The 21,138-nt window shown below is 41.9% G+C and overlaps 1 protein-coding gene and 1 long non-coding RNA gene across 5 annotated transcripts in view; both read right to left on the minus strand.

The window, feature by feature from the left end:
* ptdss2 (phosphatidylserine synthase 2) overlaps window positions 1-17,655 on the minus strand; it is a 49,609-nt gene extending 31,954 nt beyond the window's left edge. For 2 of the 4 annotated variants that reach the window (XM_071326868.1, XM_071326865.1), the window contains exons 1-2: window positions 11,721-11,862; window positions 9,470-9,818 (exon numbers count right to left, since the gene is read on the minus strand). In XM_071326868.1, the coding sequence (XP_071182969.1) occupies window positions 9,470-9,711 (242 nt within the window). In that variant the 5' untranslated portion in view covers window positions 9,712-9,818; window positions 11,721-11,862. Of the gene's footprint in view, window positions 1-9,469; window positions 9,819-11,508; window positions 11,697-11,720; window positions 11,863-17,619 lie in introns of those variants that run through there. The other 2 variants (XM_071326866.1, XM_071326867.1) reach the window with 2 other exon arrangements.
* Window positions 17,656-18,388: 733 nt separating this feature from the next.
* Window positions 18,389-20,669, minus strand: LOC139530446 (uncharacterized). The gene is made up of 3 exons (XR_011666032.1): window positions 20,557-20,669; window positions 19,731-19,792; window positions 18,389-18,502 (listed from the first exon to the last, which is right to left on the minus strand). It is a non-coding gene; the product is annotated as an uncharacterized lncRNA (long non-coding RNA).
* Window positions 20,670-21,138: the final 469 nt, after the last annotated feature.

A 21,138-nucleotide genomic window follows, 5' to 3' on the forward strand; every position in this document is an offset into this window, starting at 1 on the left:
ACTTTCTGATGGCACTGTATACTGACGAGATGCTCATGTATTCGCCCAAACAATGGGAATCGTTGTCCCAGAGGCAGGTAACAAGCTTAGGTCCAAAATATGCCCATAGAAACACATTGGGGTCATTTTGGACAGATTTTGGCAAGAGTGAAACCTCTTCACCTCTTCCTCTGTTCGCACACACAAACACCCCCCAGCCCCTCCCCGTGCCACTCAAAAGAACAAAGATGAAATCACTTCTTCCTCTCTGACAAGTGGTTTCAACTCGCTATTTGCATTTGAGGTTTGGTCTGGGTCATATGGACACGGGAACACATTTTACTGTAACAGAGAAGACAACCTTTCTAACGATACTCCTCAAAGCAGACACTACTAAACGGGAAGATTCAAATTAACATTGATTCTGGAAAATGAATGCTTAATTTGTCACACATGGCATTGCTGTACCACTAGAAGCATTTTAGCCAAAGACTGTTATACTACCTGTCAAGTCTGTTTTATAAACGTGCAATCATTGCGAGAAATAAGGTAGGCCACTTTATTTCAAATCTGAACAAAGAGGACAGGCTAGCATGCTATTCAAACAGTTGGAGACAGACAGAAGGGTGTGTATGACTATTCAACTGTTCTGCCTTGTTAGCTAGCAAATAGATCTAAGTTGGCTAAACTTGAAATATAAAGATCAGCTAGCTACTGATTAGCACGTGGGCTTGTGATTGAGAGATTGTTTTTGAGAACTGTGTCAATTTTCTATAATGCCTGCTGTAAGTAGTGAGTCAATATTAGTGAATGTGGCAGGGCTTGAAAACTAATACAGACTACGAAGGGAAACCCAGCCGGGAGCTGCCCAGTGACACGAACCTACCAGACGAGCTAAATGCGGCAATCAACACTGAAGCATGCATGAGAGCACCAGCTGTTCCGGCCGACTGCGTGATCACGCTCTCCGTAGCCGATGTGGGCAAGACCTTTAAACAGGTCAAAATTCAAAGCTGTGGGGCCAGACGGATTACCAGGACGTGTACTCAAAGCATGTGCGGACAAACTGGCAAGTGTATTCACTGACATTTTCAACTCCTCCCTGACCAAGTCTATAATACCTACATGTTGTTTCAAGCAGACCACCATAGTCCATGTGCCCAAGGAAGCAAAGGTAACCTGCCTAAATGATTACCGCTCGTAGCACTCACGTCGGTAGCCATGAAGTGCTTTGAAAAGCTGGTCATTGCGCACATCAACAGCATCCTCCCAGAACCCTAGACCCACTCCAATTCACATACCGCAACAACAGGTCCACAGATGAGGCAATCACACTCCACACTGCCCTTTCCCAGCTGGACAAAAGAAACACCAATGTGAGAATGCTGATCATTGACTACAGCTCAGCGTTTAACACCATAGTGACAACAAAGCTCATCACTAAGCTAAGAACCCTTTGACCAAACACCTCCCTCTGCAACTGGATCCTGGACTTCCTGACGGGCCACCCCCAGGTGGTAATGGTAGGCCACTCTAATCCTCAACACTGGGGCCCCTCAGGGGTGCGTGCTTAGTCCCCTCCTATACTCCCTGTTCACCCACGACTGCGTGGCCAAACACGACTCCAACACCATCATTAAGATTGCTGACAACACAACAGTGGTAGGCCGGATTACCAACAATGATGACGGCCTGTAGGGAGGAAGTCAGAGACCTGCAGTGTGGTGCCAGGAAAACAACCTCTCCCTCAATGTGAGCAAGACAAAGATGCTGATCGTGGACCATAGGAAAAAGCGGGCCGAACAGGCCCCCATTAATGTCGACAGGGCTGTAATGTCCACATCAACAAACTAACATGGTCCAAACACACCAAGACAGTCGTGAAGAGGTCACAATGCTACATTTTTGCAGTTCTACTACATGATATCTTTCAAAAAAGGCCCATTAGAAAGGATGACCAACACATACTGACCAGCTCATGTTAGACAGAAGCGTGATACATGGCTGATCAATCCAAACTCCTCTTTGCATGTCCAGCCAATGCATTCTCAGCCAATCATGGTTAGCGGGAAGATTCCCGGCTTTTCCCGTGGCTAAATCAACTAGGCTCAATTTAAAAATTTAATTAGTATTTCCAGATGGAATACAAGTTTGTTATTAGGCACACGAAAGTTCCCATGTTCCAGAAGGCATTTCTGCCAAAAAAATGCCTTTTGATAAAAAAAATACGTTTACGTTCAAAATGGCTCCTGTGAAGTAGTGACACGCAACATACGCCTAGTTTCCTGAAACAAATCACATTTACATAAGAATTCAGACCCTTTACTCAGTACTTTGTTGAAGCACCTTTGGCAGCGATTACAGCCTTGATTCTTTATTGGATATGACGCTACAAGCTTAGAACACCTGTATTTGGAGAGTTTCTCCCCTTCTTCTCTGCAGATCCTCTCAAGCTCTGTCAGGTTGGATGGGGAGCGTCTCCAGAGATGTATGATTGGGTTCAAGTCCGAGCTCTGGCTAGGCCACTCAAGGACATTTAGAGACTACTCCCGAAGCCACTCCTGCATTGTCTTAGGGTCATTGTCCTGTTGGAAGGTGAACCTTCGCCCCAGTCGGAGTTCTTCATCAATGATCTCTCAGTACTTTGATCAGTTAATCTTTCCTGACTAGTCTCCCAGTCCCAGCCACTGAAAAACATCCCACAGCATGATACTGCTACCACCATGCTTCACCGTAGGGATGGTGCCAGGTTTCCTCCGGTCGTGACGCTTGGCATTCAGGCCAAAGGTTTCATCAGACCAGAGAATTTGGTTTCTCATAGTCAAAGTCCTTTAGGTAGCTTTTGGCAAACTCCAAATGTCCCTTTACTGAGGAGTGGCTTCCGTCTGGCCACTCTACCATAAAAGCCTGATAGGTGGAGTGGTGCAGAGGTGTAGAGATGGTTGTCTTTCTGTAAGTTTCTCCCATCTCCATAGAGGAACTCTGGAGCTCTGTCAGAGTGACCATTGGATTCTTGGTTACCTCCCTGACCAAAGTCCTTCTCCCCCAATTGCTCAGTTTGGCAGGGCAGCCAGCTCTAGGAAGAGTCTTGGTGGTTCCAAACTTCTTCTATTTAAGAATGGAGGCCACTGTGTTCTTGGGGACCTTCAATGTTGCAGAAATATTAATGGTATCCTTCCCCAGATATGTGCCTCGACACAATCATGTCTCAAAGCTCTACGGACAATTCATTCGACCTCAAGGCTTGGTTTTTGCTCTGACGTGCAATGTCAAATGCGGGACCTTATTTAGACAGGTGTGTACCTTTCCAAATCATGTCCAATAAATGTACTTTACATTTTTTTTTACATTTTAGTCATTTAGCAGACGCTCTTATCCAGAGCGACTTACAGTAGAGTGCATACATTTTATTACATTTTTACATACTGAGACAAGGATATCCCTACCGGCCAAGAGCAGACGCTCTTATCCAGAGCGACTTACAGTAGAGTTCAAACATTTATTTTTTTATATACCAAGACAAGGACAAGGATATCCCTACCGGCCAAACCCTCCCTAACCCGGACGACGCTATGCCAATTCTGCGACAGAGCCTGGGCGCGAACCCAGCCCAGCCTGGGCGCGAACCCAGAGACTCTGGTGGCGCAGCTAGCACTGCGATGCAGTGCCCTAGACCACTGCGCCACCCGGGAGATACACTTTACCACAGGTGGACACCAATCAAGTTGTAGAAACATCAAGGATGATTAATTGAAAACAGGATGCACCTGAGCTCAATTTCAAATCTTTTAGAAAAGGGTCTGAATACATATGTAAATAATGTATGTTTTTATATATTTCTAATACATTTGCAAAAAATGTAAAAATACGTTTTTGCTTTGTCATTATGGGGTATTGTATGTTCAGTCGTGGTCAAAAGTTTTGAGAATGACACAAATAAAATTTTCACAAAGTCTGCTGCCACAGCTCATATGATGGCAATTTGCATATACTCCAGAATGTTATGAAAAGTGATCAGATGAATTGTAATTAATTGTAAAGTCCCTCTTTGCCATGCAAATGAACTGAATCCCCAAAAACATTTCCACTGCATTTCAGCCCTGCCACAAAAGGACCAGCTGACATGTCAGTGATTCTCTCGTTAACACAGGTGTGAGTGTTGACGAGGACAAGGCTGGAGATCACTCTGTCATGCTGATTGAGTTTGAATAACAGACTGGAAGCTTCAAAAGGAGGGTGGTGCTTGGAATCATTGTTCTTCCTCGGTCAACCATGGTTACCTGCAAGGAAACACGTGCCGTCATCATTGCGTTGCACAAAAAGGGCTTCACAGGCAAGGATATAGCTGCCAGTAGGTTGCACCTAATTCAACCATTTATCAGAACATCAAGAACTTCAAGGAGAGCGGTTCAATTGTTTTTGGGCTTCAGGGCGCCCAAGAAAGGCCAGCAAGCGCCAGGACCGTCTCCTAAAGTTGATTCAGCTGCGAGATCGGAGCACCATCAGTACAGAGCTTGCTCAGGAACGGCAGCAGGCAGGTGTGAGTGCATCTGCATGCACAGTGAGGCAAAGACTTTGAGGATGGCCTGGTGTCAAGAAGGGCAGCAAAGAAGCCACTTCTCTCCAGGAAAAACATCAGGGACAGACTGATATTCTGCAAAAGGTACAGGGATTGGACTGCTGGGGACTGGGGTGAAGTCATTTTCTCTGATGAATCCCCTTTCCGATTGTTTGGGGCATCCGGAAAAAAGCTTGTCCGGAGAAGACAAGGTGAGCGCTACCATCAGCCCTGTGTCATGCCAACAGTAAAGCATCCTGACACCATTCACGTGTGGGGTTGCTTCTCAGCCAAGGGAATGGGCTCACTCACAATTTTGCCTAAGAACACAGCCATGAATAAAGAATGGTACCAACACAACCTCTGAGAGCAACTTCTCACAACCATCCAGGAAGAGTTTGGTGACGAATAATGCCTTTTCCAGCATGATGGAGCACTTTGCCATAAGGCAAAAGTGATAACTAAGTGGCTCGGGGAACAAAACATCGATATTTTGGGTCCATGGCCAGGAAACTCCCCAGACCTTAATCCCATTGAGAACTTGTGGTCAAGCCTCAAGAGGCGGGTGGACAAACAAAAACCCACAAATTCTGACAAACTCCAAGCATTGATTATGCAAGAATGGGCTGCCATAGGTCAGGATGTGGCCCAGAAGTTAATTGACAGCATGCCAGTGCAGATTGCAGAGGTCTTGAAAAACTCTGCAAATATTGACACTCTGCATCAACTTCATGTAATTGTCAATAAAAGCCTTTGACACTTATGAAATGCTTGTAATTATACTTCAGTATTCCATAGTAACATCTGACAAAAATATCTAAAGACACTGAGGCAGCAGACTTTGTGAAAATAAATATTTGTGTCATTCTCAACTTTTGTCCACAACTGTAGATTGATGAGGATTTTATGGTGTGTAATCCATTTTAGAATAAGGCTGTAACTTAACAAAATGTGGAAAAGAGGAAGGGGTCTGAAAACTTTACGAATGCACTGTATATCGTGAGTCTCCCATAAGTTTGAAAAAAATTAATCACATTTTTAGGCCAAATCGCCCAGCCCTAGGTGAGCTAGTGAGTTTGAGAGACACAGAGAGAAAAATAACAAACGATTGAGTTGGCTTTGGCAATATTTACAAAATGTCCTATCAATCGAGTATCCTTGAATTGGAAATGTAAAGTGATGGAGGGGGAGGGAAAGGGATAACGATAAATATACATGGAGCATGGAGGGGAATAAAGAGCTGCCGTATGCCATAAAGGAGGTGTTGTATGCGGATCGCATAGGCCTGATATGACAAGATGGTGATGTTGAGTCATGGAGCGGGCATGTGGTTTTGTTGTTCTCCCTCTAATCCGTTTAGTGTGAGCCAGCCTCTTGTAGGACTCCTGCCGAACAAACCACTGGGGAGAAAAGCTTGCTGGGACATCCTTCCATGCAGGCACCAAACAAAGATCAGCCCACTCCAATTGACTAGCTTTAAGGCCTAGCCTCTCTCATAGTCCACTATTCACTTGGTAGTGTCGTGTCTTCCGTGAAGTGAAAGGTTTCTAAAAAAGATCTAGAAAAGGTCAAACTGAAAAGCGGTGCGTACATATGTATTCACCCCCGCCGCTATGAAGCACCTCAATACGATCTGGGGCAACCAATTACCTTCAGAAGTCACACAATTAGTTAGATTGCACACAGTTGGACTTTATTTAAGTGTCACATGATCTCATATACATATAATATAGACCGCACACAGGTACAGTTGAAGTCGGAAGTTTACATACACCATAGCCAAATACATTTAAACTCAGTTTTTCACAATTCCTGACATTTATTCATAGTAAAAATGTCCTGTCTTAGGTCAGTTAGGAACACCACTATTTTAAGTGAAATGTCAGAAAAATAGAGAATGATTTATTTCATCACATTCCCAGTGGGCCAGAAGTTTACATACACTCAATTAGTATTTGGTAGCATTGCGTTTAACTTGCGTTAAACGTCATTTCGGGTAGCCTTCTACAATAAGTTGGGTGAATTTTGGCCCATTCCTCCTGACAGAGCTGGTGTAACTGAGTCAGGTTTGTAGGCTTCCTTGCTCACACGCTTTTTCAGTTCTGCCCACAAATGTCCTATAGGATTGAGGTCAGGGCTTTGTGATGGCCACTCCATGGGGACAGAGATCTTACTTTATTTTTTTTGAAATGTCCTCTGGTCTGATGAAACAAAAATATAACTGTTTGGCCATAAATGACCATCGTTATGTTTGTAGGAAAAAGGGGGATGCTTGCAAGCTGAAGAATACCATCCCAACCGTGAAGCACGGGGGTGGCAGCATCATGTTGTGGGGATGCTTTGCTGCAGGAGGGAATGGTGCACTTCACAAAATAGATGGCATCATGAGGGAGGAAAATTATGTGGATATATTGTAGCAACATCAAGACATCAGTCAGAAAGTTAAAGCTTGGTCGCAAATGGGTCTTCCAAATGGACAATGACCGCAAGCATACTTCCAAAGTTGTGGCAAAATGGCTTAAGGACAACAAAGTCAAAGTACTGGAGTGGCCATCACAATGCCCTGACCTCAATCCTACAGAAAATTTCTGGGCAGAACTGAAAAAGCATGCGTTAGCAAGGAGGCCTACAAACCTGACTCAGTTACACCAGCTCTGTCAGGAGGAATGGGGGAAGCTTGTGGAAGGCTACCCGAAACATTTGACCCAAATTAAACAATTTAAAGGCAATGCTACCAAATACTAATTGAGTGCATGTAAACTTCTGACCCACTGGGAATGTGATGAAAGAAATAAGAGCTGAAATAAATCATTTTCTCAACTATTATTCTGACATTTCACATTCTTTAAATAAAGTGGTGAATCTAACTGGCCTAAAACAGGGAATTTTTACTAGGATTAAATGTCAGGAACTGCGAAAAACTGAGTTTAAACATATTTGGCTAAGGTGTATGTAAACAGTTATTAAATGTATTATTCCCATGCATAACAGAGATATACAAAACACACCTGCTTTTCCATGACAGACTGACTAGGTGAAAGCTATGATCCCTTATTGATGTCAATTGTTAAATCCACTTCAGAATCAGTGTATAAGAAAGGGAGGAGACAGGTTAAAGAAGGATTTTTAAGCCTCGAGACAATTGAGACATGGATTGTGTATGTGTACCATTCAGAGGGTGAATGGGAAAGACAAAATATTGAAGTGCCTTTGAACAGGGTATAGTAGTAGGTGCCCGGCGTAGGGCGGTGACTGTATTACCGTCACACCGCCGGTCACAAGTCATGAAGGCAGTCAAATTCCATGTGACCGTTTAGTCACGGCAATCAGACTTCTCCGAGCTCTGATGCTGCTGATGGTCATTAGTGGCCTACCAAACTTGCTAACTGCCTGGTACTCAGCACGCTATTGTGCCGCTAATCACTCTGACATCAATGTAAACGTAATCGAAAAGGCTATGAGAAAAAAGAGTGATGGCCTCTATTAAAAAAAGAGGGTCCCATCAGAAGTAATGTAGGCTAGGCCTACTATATTCATTTCTCAACTTTCCTAATATTGAGCAAATATTAAATCACATTGCTTATCTTTACAACATGAGTATAGCCTACCTAGCTGGCATGAAGATTAACCACAAGAAAAGCATCCTCTATTCGCTATTTAAGTCCATAGATGACATGTATTTTTTCCCCTGCCCCCATTTCAAGACAGGTGCATGATAAAAGTCCATTCTAAATCAAAACTAATTTCACACAGAGCTGAAGGAATTTTGAAATTAATAAAATGGGCAAATGTTGCACAATCCAGGTGTAGAAAGCTCTTAGAGACTTGCCCAGAAAGACTCACAGCTGTGATCACTGCCAAAGGTGCTTCTACAAAGTATTGACTCACGGGTTTGAATACTTAAGTAAATGAGATATTTCTGTATTTATGTTCTTAGACATTTTAGCAAATGTATTGAAAATTATTTTCACTTTGTCATTATGGGGCATTGTGTGCAGATGGGGGTGAGAGAAAAAAATGTCAATTTTGAATTCAGGCTGTAACAACAAAATGTGGAATAAGTCAAGGGGTATAAATACTTTGAATATACACTTTTCATATGCTGCTGCAATGCCGTTCTTCATTTGACTCTTATCTATCCTGATGCCTCGTTACTTTACCCTGCCTTCATGTACAAATCTACCTCAAATACCTCATACCCCTGCACATTGATCTGGTACTCCCTGTATATAGCTCCATCCTGTGCATTTTATTCCTTGTGTTACTATTTTCTTTTATTATAACTTATTTTACTCTGCATCGTTGGGAATGGCTCGTAAGTAAGCATTTCACAGTTAAGTCTACACCCGTTTTATTCGGCGCATGTGACAAATATCATTTTATTTTAGATTTGATCCGAATCACATCTGTGAAAGAGCTGTTAATTTGGCTCTCTGATTTGCATACTGCTACAAATACTTTTTGAGCTCCAGACAACAATTATCTGGAGAGATCTTATAAAAACCTTATCTGAAGATGGTAATTCCTGTCTGCAGGTACAATAGGTTGTGAGGAGAGCCCATACTCATTTTTGCAAAGTGTTAAAAAAAAAAAGCTCTAATTTTTTTTTTATTGAACACACATTTCACAATCTGAGATAATGGTAGGTAACTTTTTAGGCATGTCGCTTTCAGTTTAACAGAGACAAAAGATCTGTCTCACCAAAAACACTCAAAATGTCCATCACAAATACATGGGGGCATAAAGAACCTGTCCGAGCTTGTATTCCAGTGGCATGTGACAAATTTACATTTAACCTTGAATTCATAGCCCACATAAATAGCAGAGCTGTCCCTTTCTAAAGAGCCCCAGGCACTGTCACGTCAATAGCCAACAATGACAGCCTTCAGTTTGGGAGAATAAAATGACCTGCCATTGATCAGCAGCACTCACCAGAAAAAGGTGTTGGTTCCGTCGTCGAATACTTCAGACTCCGTGTTTCGCCTAGAAAGGTTGTCTCGGGAGACTTGTTTAGCAGATTTGTGTTTGGTTGGAGTCGCCGGGGTCACTGCGTGGTGGGGAGAACCGGACACTGACGGGTCCGATGAGACATTATTGACCTGCTCCTCCGCAGCATTGGCAGGTTTGCCAGTGACAAGAGCCATGCTGCTCCTCTTCGAGTCAGGCTTGGTCATTGTGTTCTGAATCCCTAGGTTGAGTAGATATCTTCTGTTATAACTGAATATCTTCTGTTATTTCACTGCGTGTCATCCAAAACAGCCCCACCCAAGTCTGTCAGCATCTGAAGCGGGTTGAGACAGTAAAACACACCGTTAATTGAAAAGCACATGTGAAGTTTATGGGAGCATGTTAAATCTGGTGTCAAATGAAAGTTAGGAGTCTATATTTGAGAAATTACAGCATATGTAACCATTTCAAAGATTTTCCATCCTAAAAGTTAGGGATAAGCAAAGGCTTTGATTTTTGGACCGAGTTTGGGAAACCATGCCATTGATTTCCAGTCAAATCTGTGGTATCTGCTAGTATAATGGCAGATACCATAGACTTCGAGTCATTGCGCAAACGCTAGTTAGGATTGGCTCGAAAAAATCCGCGAGTTCATCTGACTCTGGGGAAGTAGATAAAGGGGCCTCGTTGCCTAAATATCCCTTTAAATAGGTGCTAGAAATACATCAAAACATAACAATGCTTAAGATCCCTGCCAACTAATAACACTTAAATATTTAGTTATTGAGAAATGATTTGCCGTGTGTACGTTTAAGAAACATTGCCCTGGACCTTTAAGGAATACTTCGGGATTTTGGCAGAGGCTCTTTATATACTTCCTCAATCAGAACTTATAGATACCATTTTATTCATCTGCGTGCAGTTTGAAGGAAGTTGCTAACTAGCACAATTGCTAACTAGCGATAGCGCAATGACTGAAAGTCTATATACCCATTAGACTTCCATTCATTGCGCTAACGGTAGTTAGCATTGGCTCACGAAACTACCTTCATACTGGACACAGAGACATAAAAATGGTATCCACGAGTTCATCGGACTCGTGAGGAGTAGATGAATGGCCTCGTTGCCAAAACCCCGAAGTATTCCTTTAATTCTGTTACCAAAAACTCACATATCTTTGAGATATTTTCTTATTTCTCTCATGCAGGGATGATAATGATAGTCTACCTTTTCTTGTGTGAACTAAGACCTTCCCGTTAGTACGCGTTTTTACTGATAGCTATATGGCTTATGAATTATTAAGTGATTAAAACTTAAAATTCTGTCACCAAATTGAATTGGCTACAAAGGGAAATGATTATCACAAATACAGATATAAATTGAACCCGTTCCGAAATTAACCTGGGGCTTTCCCATCCGGACCCGATATAGATAAACGAACCTCCTCTGTTGTAATGGTGAGAGGATAGTGTGTAATCGAACTGAGATTCACGATCAAGGGCAGGGACGTCCAATGGACCCCGGATAGCACTGGTCCTTCATGAATGACATGTTAGAACAGTGTTACCACGAGCTTTTTTCTCTAATTGACCTTGTAAATGCCCGGGCCAGACAATTCATGCCAACACGACAAGCAAACATGACACAATGTATACATTTATATTAACGCGATGACTTGCTACAAATGTTCCCGTGCCTCAACGATTATACTATAATAACGTTGTTGTATTGATACATTGCTGAAGAACAAAAAAACATCTCGCTAGCTAGCTAGCCATTTTCCACCCACCACAAATCTAAGAAATGTACCACTTATTCCAACTGTTCATACCCCGCAAATGTTGTGTCACTGCAAATAACATAGCTAAATACATCAGTTCAACGTCAGACTGTGGCTAACTGGATAGTTACATAAATGATAGTCATTACGCAATTTGCAAATCACTGATGATAGCCTATAAAGCCAGACCCAGTGTCTACAGCTCTCCAAGCTAGCAACTGTAGCTAACGTTAGCTAATCCAACCTGGACACATGGGCATTCCGTCTAGCGGTCTAGAGTGATGACTCGCGAACAAAAAAATTAAATGTGAGCGTCGTCAAATTCGCATATAACTGGCTTGTAAACGACGGGTTGGTCCCATAAGGCGACTCCCCTCTTAAGTTGTGCTACACAAATAATTGTCTCTCCACGCAACGTCCAGTTTGTGGAAGAGCTACTGTTGCTACCCAACTTACCTGTAACGTTGCCTCGAAAATGATTTCAGGAGACGCGAACAAACATATTGTTGTGGCCGCTTTTGTCGTCACTTCCTTCTGGATCAGCATACACATAATCCCATTGCGTCACCAAATTTGTCGTTTTCGTCATTTATTTTACTCAAATATAACTGTGCCACTGCACTGTGTCAAAGATTTTCTTTAGAATATTTATAGTGAATAAGAATATCTATATTACTGACATAGATCTATATAGATATTGATTTTCTAATCTGTATAAGTAAAGACTATAAAATATATATTATATAGCTCATAGCTTCACCAATACTCTTATGTGATTCATAATTTCAGGTTCAAACATCTCCCCCATGGTTTCTCTTTTGAACATTTGAAGAGTGTTCAGATGTATTCTGGAGAAAAGACAGGTTACAATTAATGCAGAATAGGTCTGTCTTTATTTCTTGTGAATACAATTAAGAGCAGGCAACAATACAACTGAATAGCCAAAAATTATTTGAATTTAACCCAAATGTTCTTGATTCCCCTTTAGCCTATAGGCTAAAACAGATTAAGTGCCTCAACATCAGTCTGTCTTTTATACTTAGTCACTCCACTACTGTCAGAACATGTCTTGGGCTAAAGTGTTAAAAACTTTTGTCAAAGTGATAGATCTTGTCATGATTGATCTTTGACTGAATGTGTAGATAGCACAAGGTTATCATAGCGAACATCTGTTCACCAGACCGAATATGGAATATCCTACAGAAATCCTGGCGAAAATCTCCAAAAAGTGTCACACCATCTATATCTTCCTTTTGTGTGGGTTCAAACAACCACTGATGAGCTGGAGATTTAACACAAAGGTCATTTACCCACTGCACAGTCCAACTGGCTGACCCAACCACTAACACTATTGGCTCTTCTCTTGGTTTTATTTGATAATAGCCTGATAGATGGTCAATCTATAATGTAGCCTATCTTTAGATCCATACAGTTTTGCAATATCACATGAATTCAAAAGTTGTTGTTTTTTGCCTTGCCTTGGGGTCCCAGACTAAATTAATGAGGTACTAATATGAGGTCTCCAAAGTCTACGTAAAACAAACCAAATAGAAATAGAAGAACTGAGCAAATATGATCTTTGCAGGCAGGGGGCCATTGTGAGGGGATTTCTTCAGTGCAACACAGAAAGCAAACTTTCCCAACACAATTACATCCACACTGTTTCTTTGAGTTAATGTATAACTGGAGTTAATCTCCAGCTATTCTCGTGTAGCCATACCTCCTAGTGGTGCATGGGTCAGCTGTTTGTTCACCTGCAGCTGCCCACAATTGCTAATAACCCATCCACAACTACCGGACTATATGTGATCAAGTGAAAATCTGAGGCTCACACACACGACACGCTAATATAGAAAAAAATGCTATAGGCTACAGTCAGAGACAGCGGAACGTTTTATTGACAGGTGCAGGATACATTTTTTTCTGATTTAGATACGTTTCTGCCTATAAATTCCGACATTTTGTTATCTTATTTGTTCGTCAACTTGTCTATAGTTCAGCCTGGTCTCGTATAACGCAAACGTTTAGCAACTCAAAGGTTGCATGCTCAAATCTTGGACAACTTTCAAATTTTAGCTTATTACCAATAAAAAAACTTTGCAACTACTTACTACTTTTTATAGTTACTTTTCAACGACTTAGCATATAAGCTAACCCTTCCCCTAACCTTAACTCTTTAACCTAAATCCTAACCTTAACCCAGGGCTTGCAAACTATTACAGACTACAAAGGGAAGCACAGCCGAGAACTGCCCAGTGACACGAGCCTACCAGATGAGCTAAATTACTTCTACGCTTGCTTCGAGGCAAGTAACACTGAAACATGCATGAGAGCATCAGCTGTTCCGGATGACTGTATGATCACGCTCTCTGCAGCCGATGTGAGTAAGACCTTTAAACAGGTCAACATTCATAAGCCCGCAGGGCCAGACGGATTACCAGGATGTGTCCTCCGAGCATGTGCTGACTAGCTGGCAAGTGTCTTCACTGACAGTTTCAACCTCTCCCTGCCTGAGTCTGTAATACCAACATGTTTCAAGCAGACCACCATAATCCCTGTGCCCAAGAACACTAAGCTAACCTGCCCAAATGACTACCGAACCGTAGCACTCACGTCGGTAGCCATAAGTGCTTTGAAAGGCTGGTCATGGCTCACCTCAACACCATTATCCCAGAAACCCTTGACCCACTCCAATTTGCATACAGCACCTACAGATCCACAGATGATGCAATCTCTATTGCACCACACACTGCCCTTTCACACCTGGACAAAAGGAACACCTTTGTGAGAATGCTATTAATTGACTACAGGTCAGTGTTCAACACCATAGAGCAGGTTGAGAGCTTCAAGTTCCTTGGTGTCCACATCACCAACAAACTAACATAGTCCATGCACACCAAGACAGTCGTGAAGAGGGCACGACAAAACCTATTCCCTCTCAGGAGACTGAAAAGATTTGGCATGGGTCCTCAGTTCGTCAAAAGGTTCTACAGCTGCACCATCGAGAGCATTCTGACGGGTTGCATCACTGCCTGGTATGGCAGCTGCTCGGCCTCCAACCGCAAGGCACTACAGAGTGTTTTTTATTTTATTTCACCTTTATTTAACCAGGCAGGCCAGTTGAGAACAAGTTCTCATTTACAACTGCGACCTGGTCAAGATAAACACATGGAATAAACAAACGTACAGTCAAAAACACAATAGAAAAAAAGTATATATATACAGTGTGTGCAAATGGCGTGAGGTGGTAAGGCAATAAATAGGCCAGTGGTGAAGTAATTACAATTTAGCAAATTAACACTGGAGTGATAGATGTGCAGATGATGATGTGCAAGTAGAAATAATAGTGTGCAAAAGAGCAAAAAAGTAAATAAAAACAATATGGGGATGAGGTAGGTAGATTGGATGGGCTGTTTACAGATGGGCTGTGTACAGCTGCAGCGATCGATTAGCTGCTCAGATAGCTGATGTTTAAAGTTAGTGAGTGAGATATAAGTCCCCAACTTCAGCTATTTTTGCAATTCGTTCCAGTCATTGGCAGCAGAGAACTGGAAGGAAAGGCGGCCAAATAGGTGTTGGCTTTGGGGATGACCAGTGAGATATACCTGCTGGAGCACGTGCTACGGGTGGGTGGTTATCGTGACCAGTGAGCTGAGATAAGGCGAAGCATTACCTAGTAAAGACTTATAGATGACCTGGAGCCAGTGGGACTGCCGACGAATATGTAGCGAGGGCCAGCCGACGAGAGCATACAGGTCGCAGTGGTGGGTGGTATATGGGGCTTTGGTGACAAAACGGATGGCACTGTGATAGACTACATCCAGTTTGCTGAGTAGAGTGTTGGAGGCGATTTTTTAAATTACATCGCCGAAGTCGAGGATCGGTAGGATAGACAGTTTTACGAGGGTATGTTTGGCGGCGGGAGTGAAGGAGGCTTTGTTGCGAAATAGGAAGTAGATTCTAGATTTAATTTTGGATTGGAGATGTTTAATATGAGTCTGGAAGGAGTGTTTACCATCTAGCAAGACACCTAGGTATTTGTTGTTGTCCACATATTCTAAGTCAGAACCGTCCAGAGTAGTGATGCTAGTCAGGCGGGCGGGTGGGTGCGGGCAGCGATCGGTTGAAAAGCATGCATTTAGTTTTACTAGCGTTTAAGAGCAGTTGGAGGCCACGGAAGGAGTGTTGTATGGCATTGAAGCTAGTTTGGAGGTTTGTTAGTGTAGAGAATGTAGTGCGTACGGCCCAGTACATCACTGGGGCCAAGCTTCCTGCCATCCAGGACCTCTATACCAGGCAGTGTCTGAGGAAGGCCCTAAAAATTGTCAAAGACTCCAGCCACCCTAGCCATAGACTGTTCTCTATGCTACCGCACAGCAAGTGGTACCGGAGCACCAAGAGGCTTCTAAACAGCTTCTACCCCCAAGCCATAAGACTCCTGAATATCTAATCAAATGGTAACCCAGACTATTTGCATTGCCCCCCCCTCCCCTCTCTGTTATTATCTATGTATAGTCACTTTAATAACTCTACCTACATGTATATATTACCTCAATTACCTTGACTAACCAGTGCCTCCACACATTGACTCTGTACCGGTACCACCTGTATATAGCCTAGCTATTGTTATTTTACTGCTGCTCTTTAATATTTGTTACTTTTATTTCTTAATTTGTTATTTTCTTTAGGTATTTTTTTTTAAACTGCATTGTTGGTTAAGGGCTTGTAAGTAAGCATTTGACTGTAAGGTCTACATCTGTTGTATTCGGCGCATGTGACAATAACAATTGTATTTTATTTGAACCCCTAGCCTAGCTAACATTAGCCAGCTAGCTAACGTTAGCCACCTAGCTAACGTTAGCCACAACACATTGGAATTCATAACATATCATACTTTTAGCAAATTCGTAACATATTGTACGAATTGCAATTTGTAACATATCATACGAATTGTAATTCGTAACATTTCATACTAAATGGAGTGCCTCGGATTTATGTACAGAATAATACAAGATGCTTTGAGACCAGGTCGTATAATTATATACATGCAGCTTCTCTTCTGTCATTTTATGTTGCCCTAGAAGACTAAATAAACCCTTTCTCACCAGAATAATGTCATAAATACTGTAGATAGTATTGTTGACAGCAGTAAAGTTTTATACATCATCTCTGCTTCTTTCATGGCGCAAAGACGTTTAGGGATAGGGGACAAAATGCAATAACTCAGGAAAGTTTTCTGTGTAAAATGTCAAATGATATCAGCTTGACCGGTTGTAAGGAAATAGAAAGCTGTGAAAACGACGCAACATGTTTCTTAAAAGATTTCAGTTTGGCTTGGGTGCATATTTTGTGGTTGAAATACTATCAGCTTTTATAATGCTAATACAGATAGCACCTATACAAATGGTAGGCCTATCTAACTGAGCATTTGCATTCTCTCAAGATGCTGAAAGAAATCTGATTTCGTCACTCCTGTTCCTGAGTAAAAATGTAGCCTAAATTTGGTCTATCATATTACTGTAAGACATGCTTAATTCTGCAGGAGTTAAGGCTATGTGAGAAGTTATAGACCTTCATTCAATGTCCAGATTTCAGATCCCATTTAACCCACCTGAACAGTTGGCTACAGTTCCCTTGAAGTGCCATAGGCCTTATTTGAAGTCCCATCTTGTGACTGTAGAATTTGTAGGCTATAGCACCTCACAATCGTCACACATAGCATAGGCACTGCAGTCATCCTCATTAACCACTTCACCAAATCTTTCTCAAACATTAAGCTACTTTTCTGACCCTCCCTCCTCTTTATTTTCAACTCTCCATTTCACAGCATTTTCAGTTATTGTCTCGGTGGATCAACCTGTTTAACCAAAAGCATTTGGCGATTGGCATGTAGGCTATTTGGCATGCCTACAGTTAGGCCCTAAAGATTAGGTTTACGCACTAATGCCAGATAGCCTAAAATAATGAAAGAAAAACCTCAATGTAGCCAATATATATATATATATATTGCACAAGAACTTAAGAAACACTTAAAATAAGGACTGTGTTTCATGTAGGCTTACTCTGGTGTGACGTTTTGATAACCATGGGTATTATGACTCATACTGTGGTACTCTATTACCGTTGAGGTGTTTTAGTAATGCTGAAGATTCACAGTAATTGGCACAGAACAGCACAGTGCAGTGTATGTAGTACAAGGGCTAGGGCACTTTAGGGCGGCAGGTAGCCTAGCAGTTAGGGCGGCAGGTAGCCGAGCAGTTTGGGTGTTGGGCCAGCAATTGAAAGGTTGCTGGTTTAAATATCTGAACCGACAAGGTGAAACCTCTGTCAATGTGCCCTTGAGCAAGGCACTTACCTTAATTTGCTCCAGGGGCGCTGTACATGGATGACCCTGTAAAACAACACATTTCATTACACCTATCTGGTGTAGCCTACATTATGTGACAATGAAAACATCTTATTTACTTTAAGGCTTACATCAACCCCTAAAGGGTCTATCAGAGTACCGTACCGGTACACATAGCAGTGTTCTAGAATATTGTACCTTTGACATTCATACTTTTCGAATTCTCAGCGCACCTCCAGCAATTCCTCCAACTGTCAACAAATTCAAATGTACAGAAGCCGTGTACTGGAGACTTGTTGGTTAGGAATTGCGGGGAGGTGCGTGTTTGGGTCATTCCCCTTGGATGTTGGTCTCAGAGCTGCGTAGCTATGTCACAATCAGTGGTGTGTGCTCATGGATGCCAAGGGAATTAACCAAAAATATTTTATAAAATAACAGCCAATCAGCGATGAGCTAAACTGAGCGATTTCAACTGTGAATGGTCCTGGCACACCAAAAAAAAGTGTCATAGAATAGAATAAAACTTTATTGTCCATCCAGAATGGCCATTTTTCTATGGCATCACCTTCATTAAAAGAATCACATACATTCTCACATCATACACATTTAAACCAGTCAGTGCATCATGTTGCATAAACAACAACAGAGGACATTAATTCATTCACTCACAACAACCACTGTCCCAACTGCACTAGATAGATAGGTCCAGATACCAATACAATTTACTTTACTTTTTTAGTAGTCCAACAGCACAAGGAACAAATTAATGTTTGAACACATTCTTCTTGGCCATGGGCGTTCTGAAGCACCGGCCAGAAGAAAGCCTCTCGAACTGAGGGTGTAGAGGGTGGGAGGGTTCGCCAACGACAGCCAGTGCTTTCTTTATGGTTGCCTTGTGGAACAGAAGTCATAGGAAGACAGTTTGGATTTAACTTCACACCAATTACATCACATCAAAAACAGATTGCCATTTCCAGAAAAAAATTTAATTGTTGCATCTTATTGTGCTTCGGTGGCTAGCTAGCTAGCTAAAATCATCACATTCCTAAATTAGCCATGGATGGAGATAGGAATTTGGACTTGTGGTTTTACTTAATTCTCCGTACTGGCCAACGATTATAACGACTATTCTGATCCAACCATAAAATCATGCATTGTGCCCCTGGCCTGAGAGGATGGAAGTTCAATATGTAGCCACTGTAGATGTAGTAGGCTAATGTTAACTAGCTGGCCTGGCGCATCGTTGCCTATGAAAATAAGTTAGGCTAGCGAGCAGTATTTTAGCCAGGTAGCCTAGGACAACAAAAACTAAAAGCATGTACTGTATGACAGAGTCATAGACCGTTTTGGCAACATGAAAGTCATTGGCGAGTCAAAATGTGTTTCTTTCTACTTGCACGCACGCACGCACGCACACACACAAATCACAACCATGGACAAGCCACATCATATTTAGCTTACGTTGATTGGACTCAATTGTTTTTCGTATCTTTTAGTTGTCACTGTATTACACTAAGCAATATGTGATTTGATTATGTTGAAATGGTGCTGGAATAGTGGAGGCAGGCCCTGTTTTCTTTGCAACTTGTGGTAACTCTCCAGTGCTCTAAATCAATTGTATTTTACCTAAGTCTCATAACCTGCCACTTTAACCTGCTGTATAAATTATCCTAACCTGGTACGAAAAAGCCACTTCTGATTGTAGCTATACTCCCTCAGAACTCCCACTCGCCGTTGCGTTGGGTTGCCTAGCAAATGGAGTAAACAAACAGGCAGTGCTCATGCCTTTGCCACATGCACACCCAGACTTGAAGTTCGCTAGCCTAGTTGATTTCAACATGTTTTTTGTTGTTGTTCTTTTAACCTTTTATTTGATCAGGGAGTCATACTGAGACCAATGTCTCTTTTACAGATGAGCTCTGAATTACATAAATGACAGAAAATACACACATCAATACAAATACAAGCAGAGAGAAAAACAGTCATAAAAAACAAACATTCATCAGTCAGGTCCTCAATCAGCTTTCTGAATTGCCCTAGAGGCACCAGAACATCACATTTAAGAACACTTTCAAGATTGTTCCACAAATAAGGTGCAAGAAAACTAAATGCTGATTTACCTCACCCAGTAGAGACCAAAGGAATTTCCAAAGTTAGCCATCCCTGGGACCGTAACTCATGTCTAAAGTTAAGTAAAGATATTAGGTGCAGTGGGACTTCTTGTAAAATGGTTTTATAAATGAAAACATAGCAATGTATCAACCTACATGACATCAATGAGGGCCAACCAACTTTCTGGTAGAGAATGCAGTGATGAGTACTACAATTGGCGCCAGTAATAAAGCGCGGTATGCTATGATGATCTGCATCGGCTTTAATGAAGTTGCAGCTGTGTTCATGTCACCAAAGTCTAGGACTGATAGGAACGTCAACTAAATAATCTGCTTTCTACTATTTAGCAAGAGGCAGGACCTATTTCTATAAAAAGAAGGCCATTTTTATTCTCAGCTTCTTAATTAATTCCTCGATATGGTTTTAAAAAGACAGCTTTTAATGTATCCAGATATTTGTAAGCAGGGACATGATCAACATGGACACCACCAGAGAGCTGCAGCAGAAATGGATAAAGCATATGAGCCCCAGTGGATTTGTTTTCTTCACATCAATCCTAAGCAAGGCATCTAGCACATCACGGATAGTAAATTGTTGAAATGAAAACAGAGATTCACTAGATGTTGACAGTTTAACCGTAATTTATAACATTGATGATTCACTTTCTTTCACTTAAATATCCACACTCGCCCAATAATTACTTTTGGTAGCTACTTTCAGCAGACAGTGTGGCAATTCAGGTTGGGTTTTAGTATGTTTGTACATCTTTAAAAAACCGGAGAACATGCAGAGTTAAGCTTATATCGTAGTCCAAAACGTGTAATATGTACTCACAGCAGTGTTGGAATATTGGACCGTTGGCCAAATGACAACATTCAAATGAATAGAGGACATGTACCGGGAGCCGTGTTGGTTGGGAATTTAATCGAACGCCGTTTGGGTCTTTGCGTATGGAACGCCGTTTGGGTCTTTGCGTGTCCAAAAAGATACACGTCAAATAACACAATTTTAATTACAGAATGTTGTGTGCACAAGCCAAGCGCCACCAGGTAGCCTAGTGGTTAGAGCATTGGGCCAGTAACCGAAAAGTTGCTGGATCAAATCCCCAAGCTGACAAGGTAAAAATCTGTTGTTCTGCCCCTGAGCAAGGCACTTAACACACTGTTCCCCGGGTGCTGTGGATGTTGATTAAGGCAACCTCACCTCTCTGATTCAGAGGTTGGATAAAATACACATTTCATTTGAAGGCATTCAGTTGTACATCTGATTAGGTATCCCCCTTTCATGTTATTGTCAAAGCTGTAGAGTACTGCGTTGGTAATAAGGCATTATTGTTTGACCGTATGGGAAAAGGAATCCTTTTAGGTTTAGGAATCCTTGTAAGTATTAGCTAGGTAGCCACTTGTTGTTCTCCTA

The sequence above is a fragment of the Salvelinus alpinus genome, chromosome 9 (genome assembly GCF_045679555.1).
Source record: "Salvelinus alpinus chromosome 9, SLU_Salpinus.1, whole genome shotgun sequence".
In the NCBI taxonomy this organism is placed as follows: domain Eukaryota; kingdom Metazoa; phylum Chordata; class Actinopteri; order Salmoniformes; family Salmonidae; genus Salvelinus; species Salvelinus alpinus.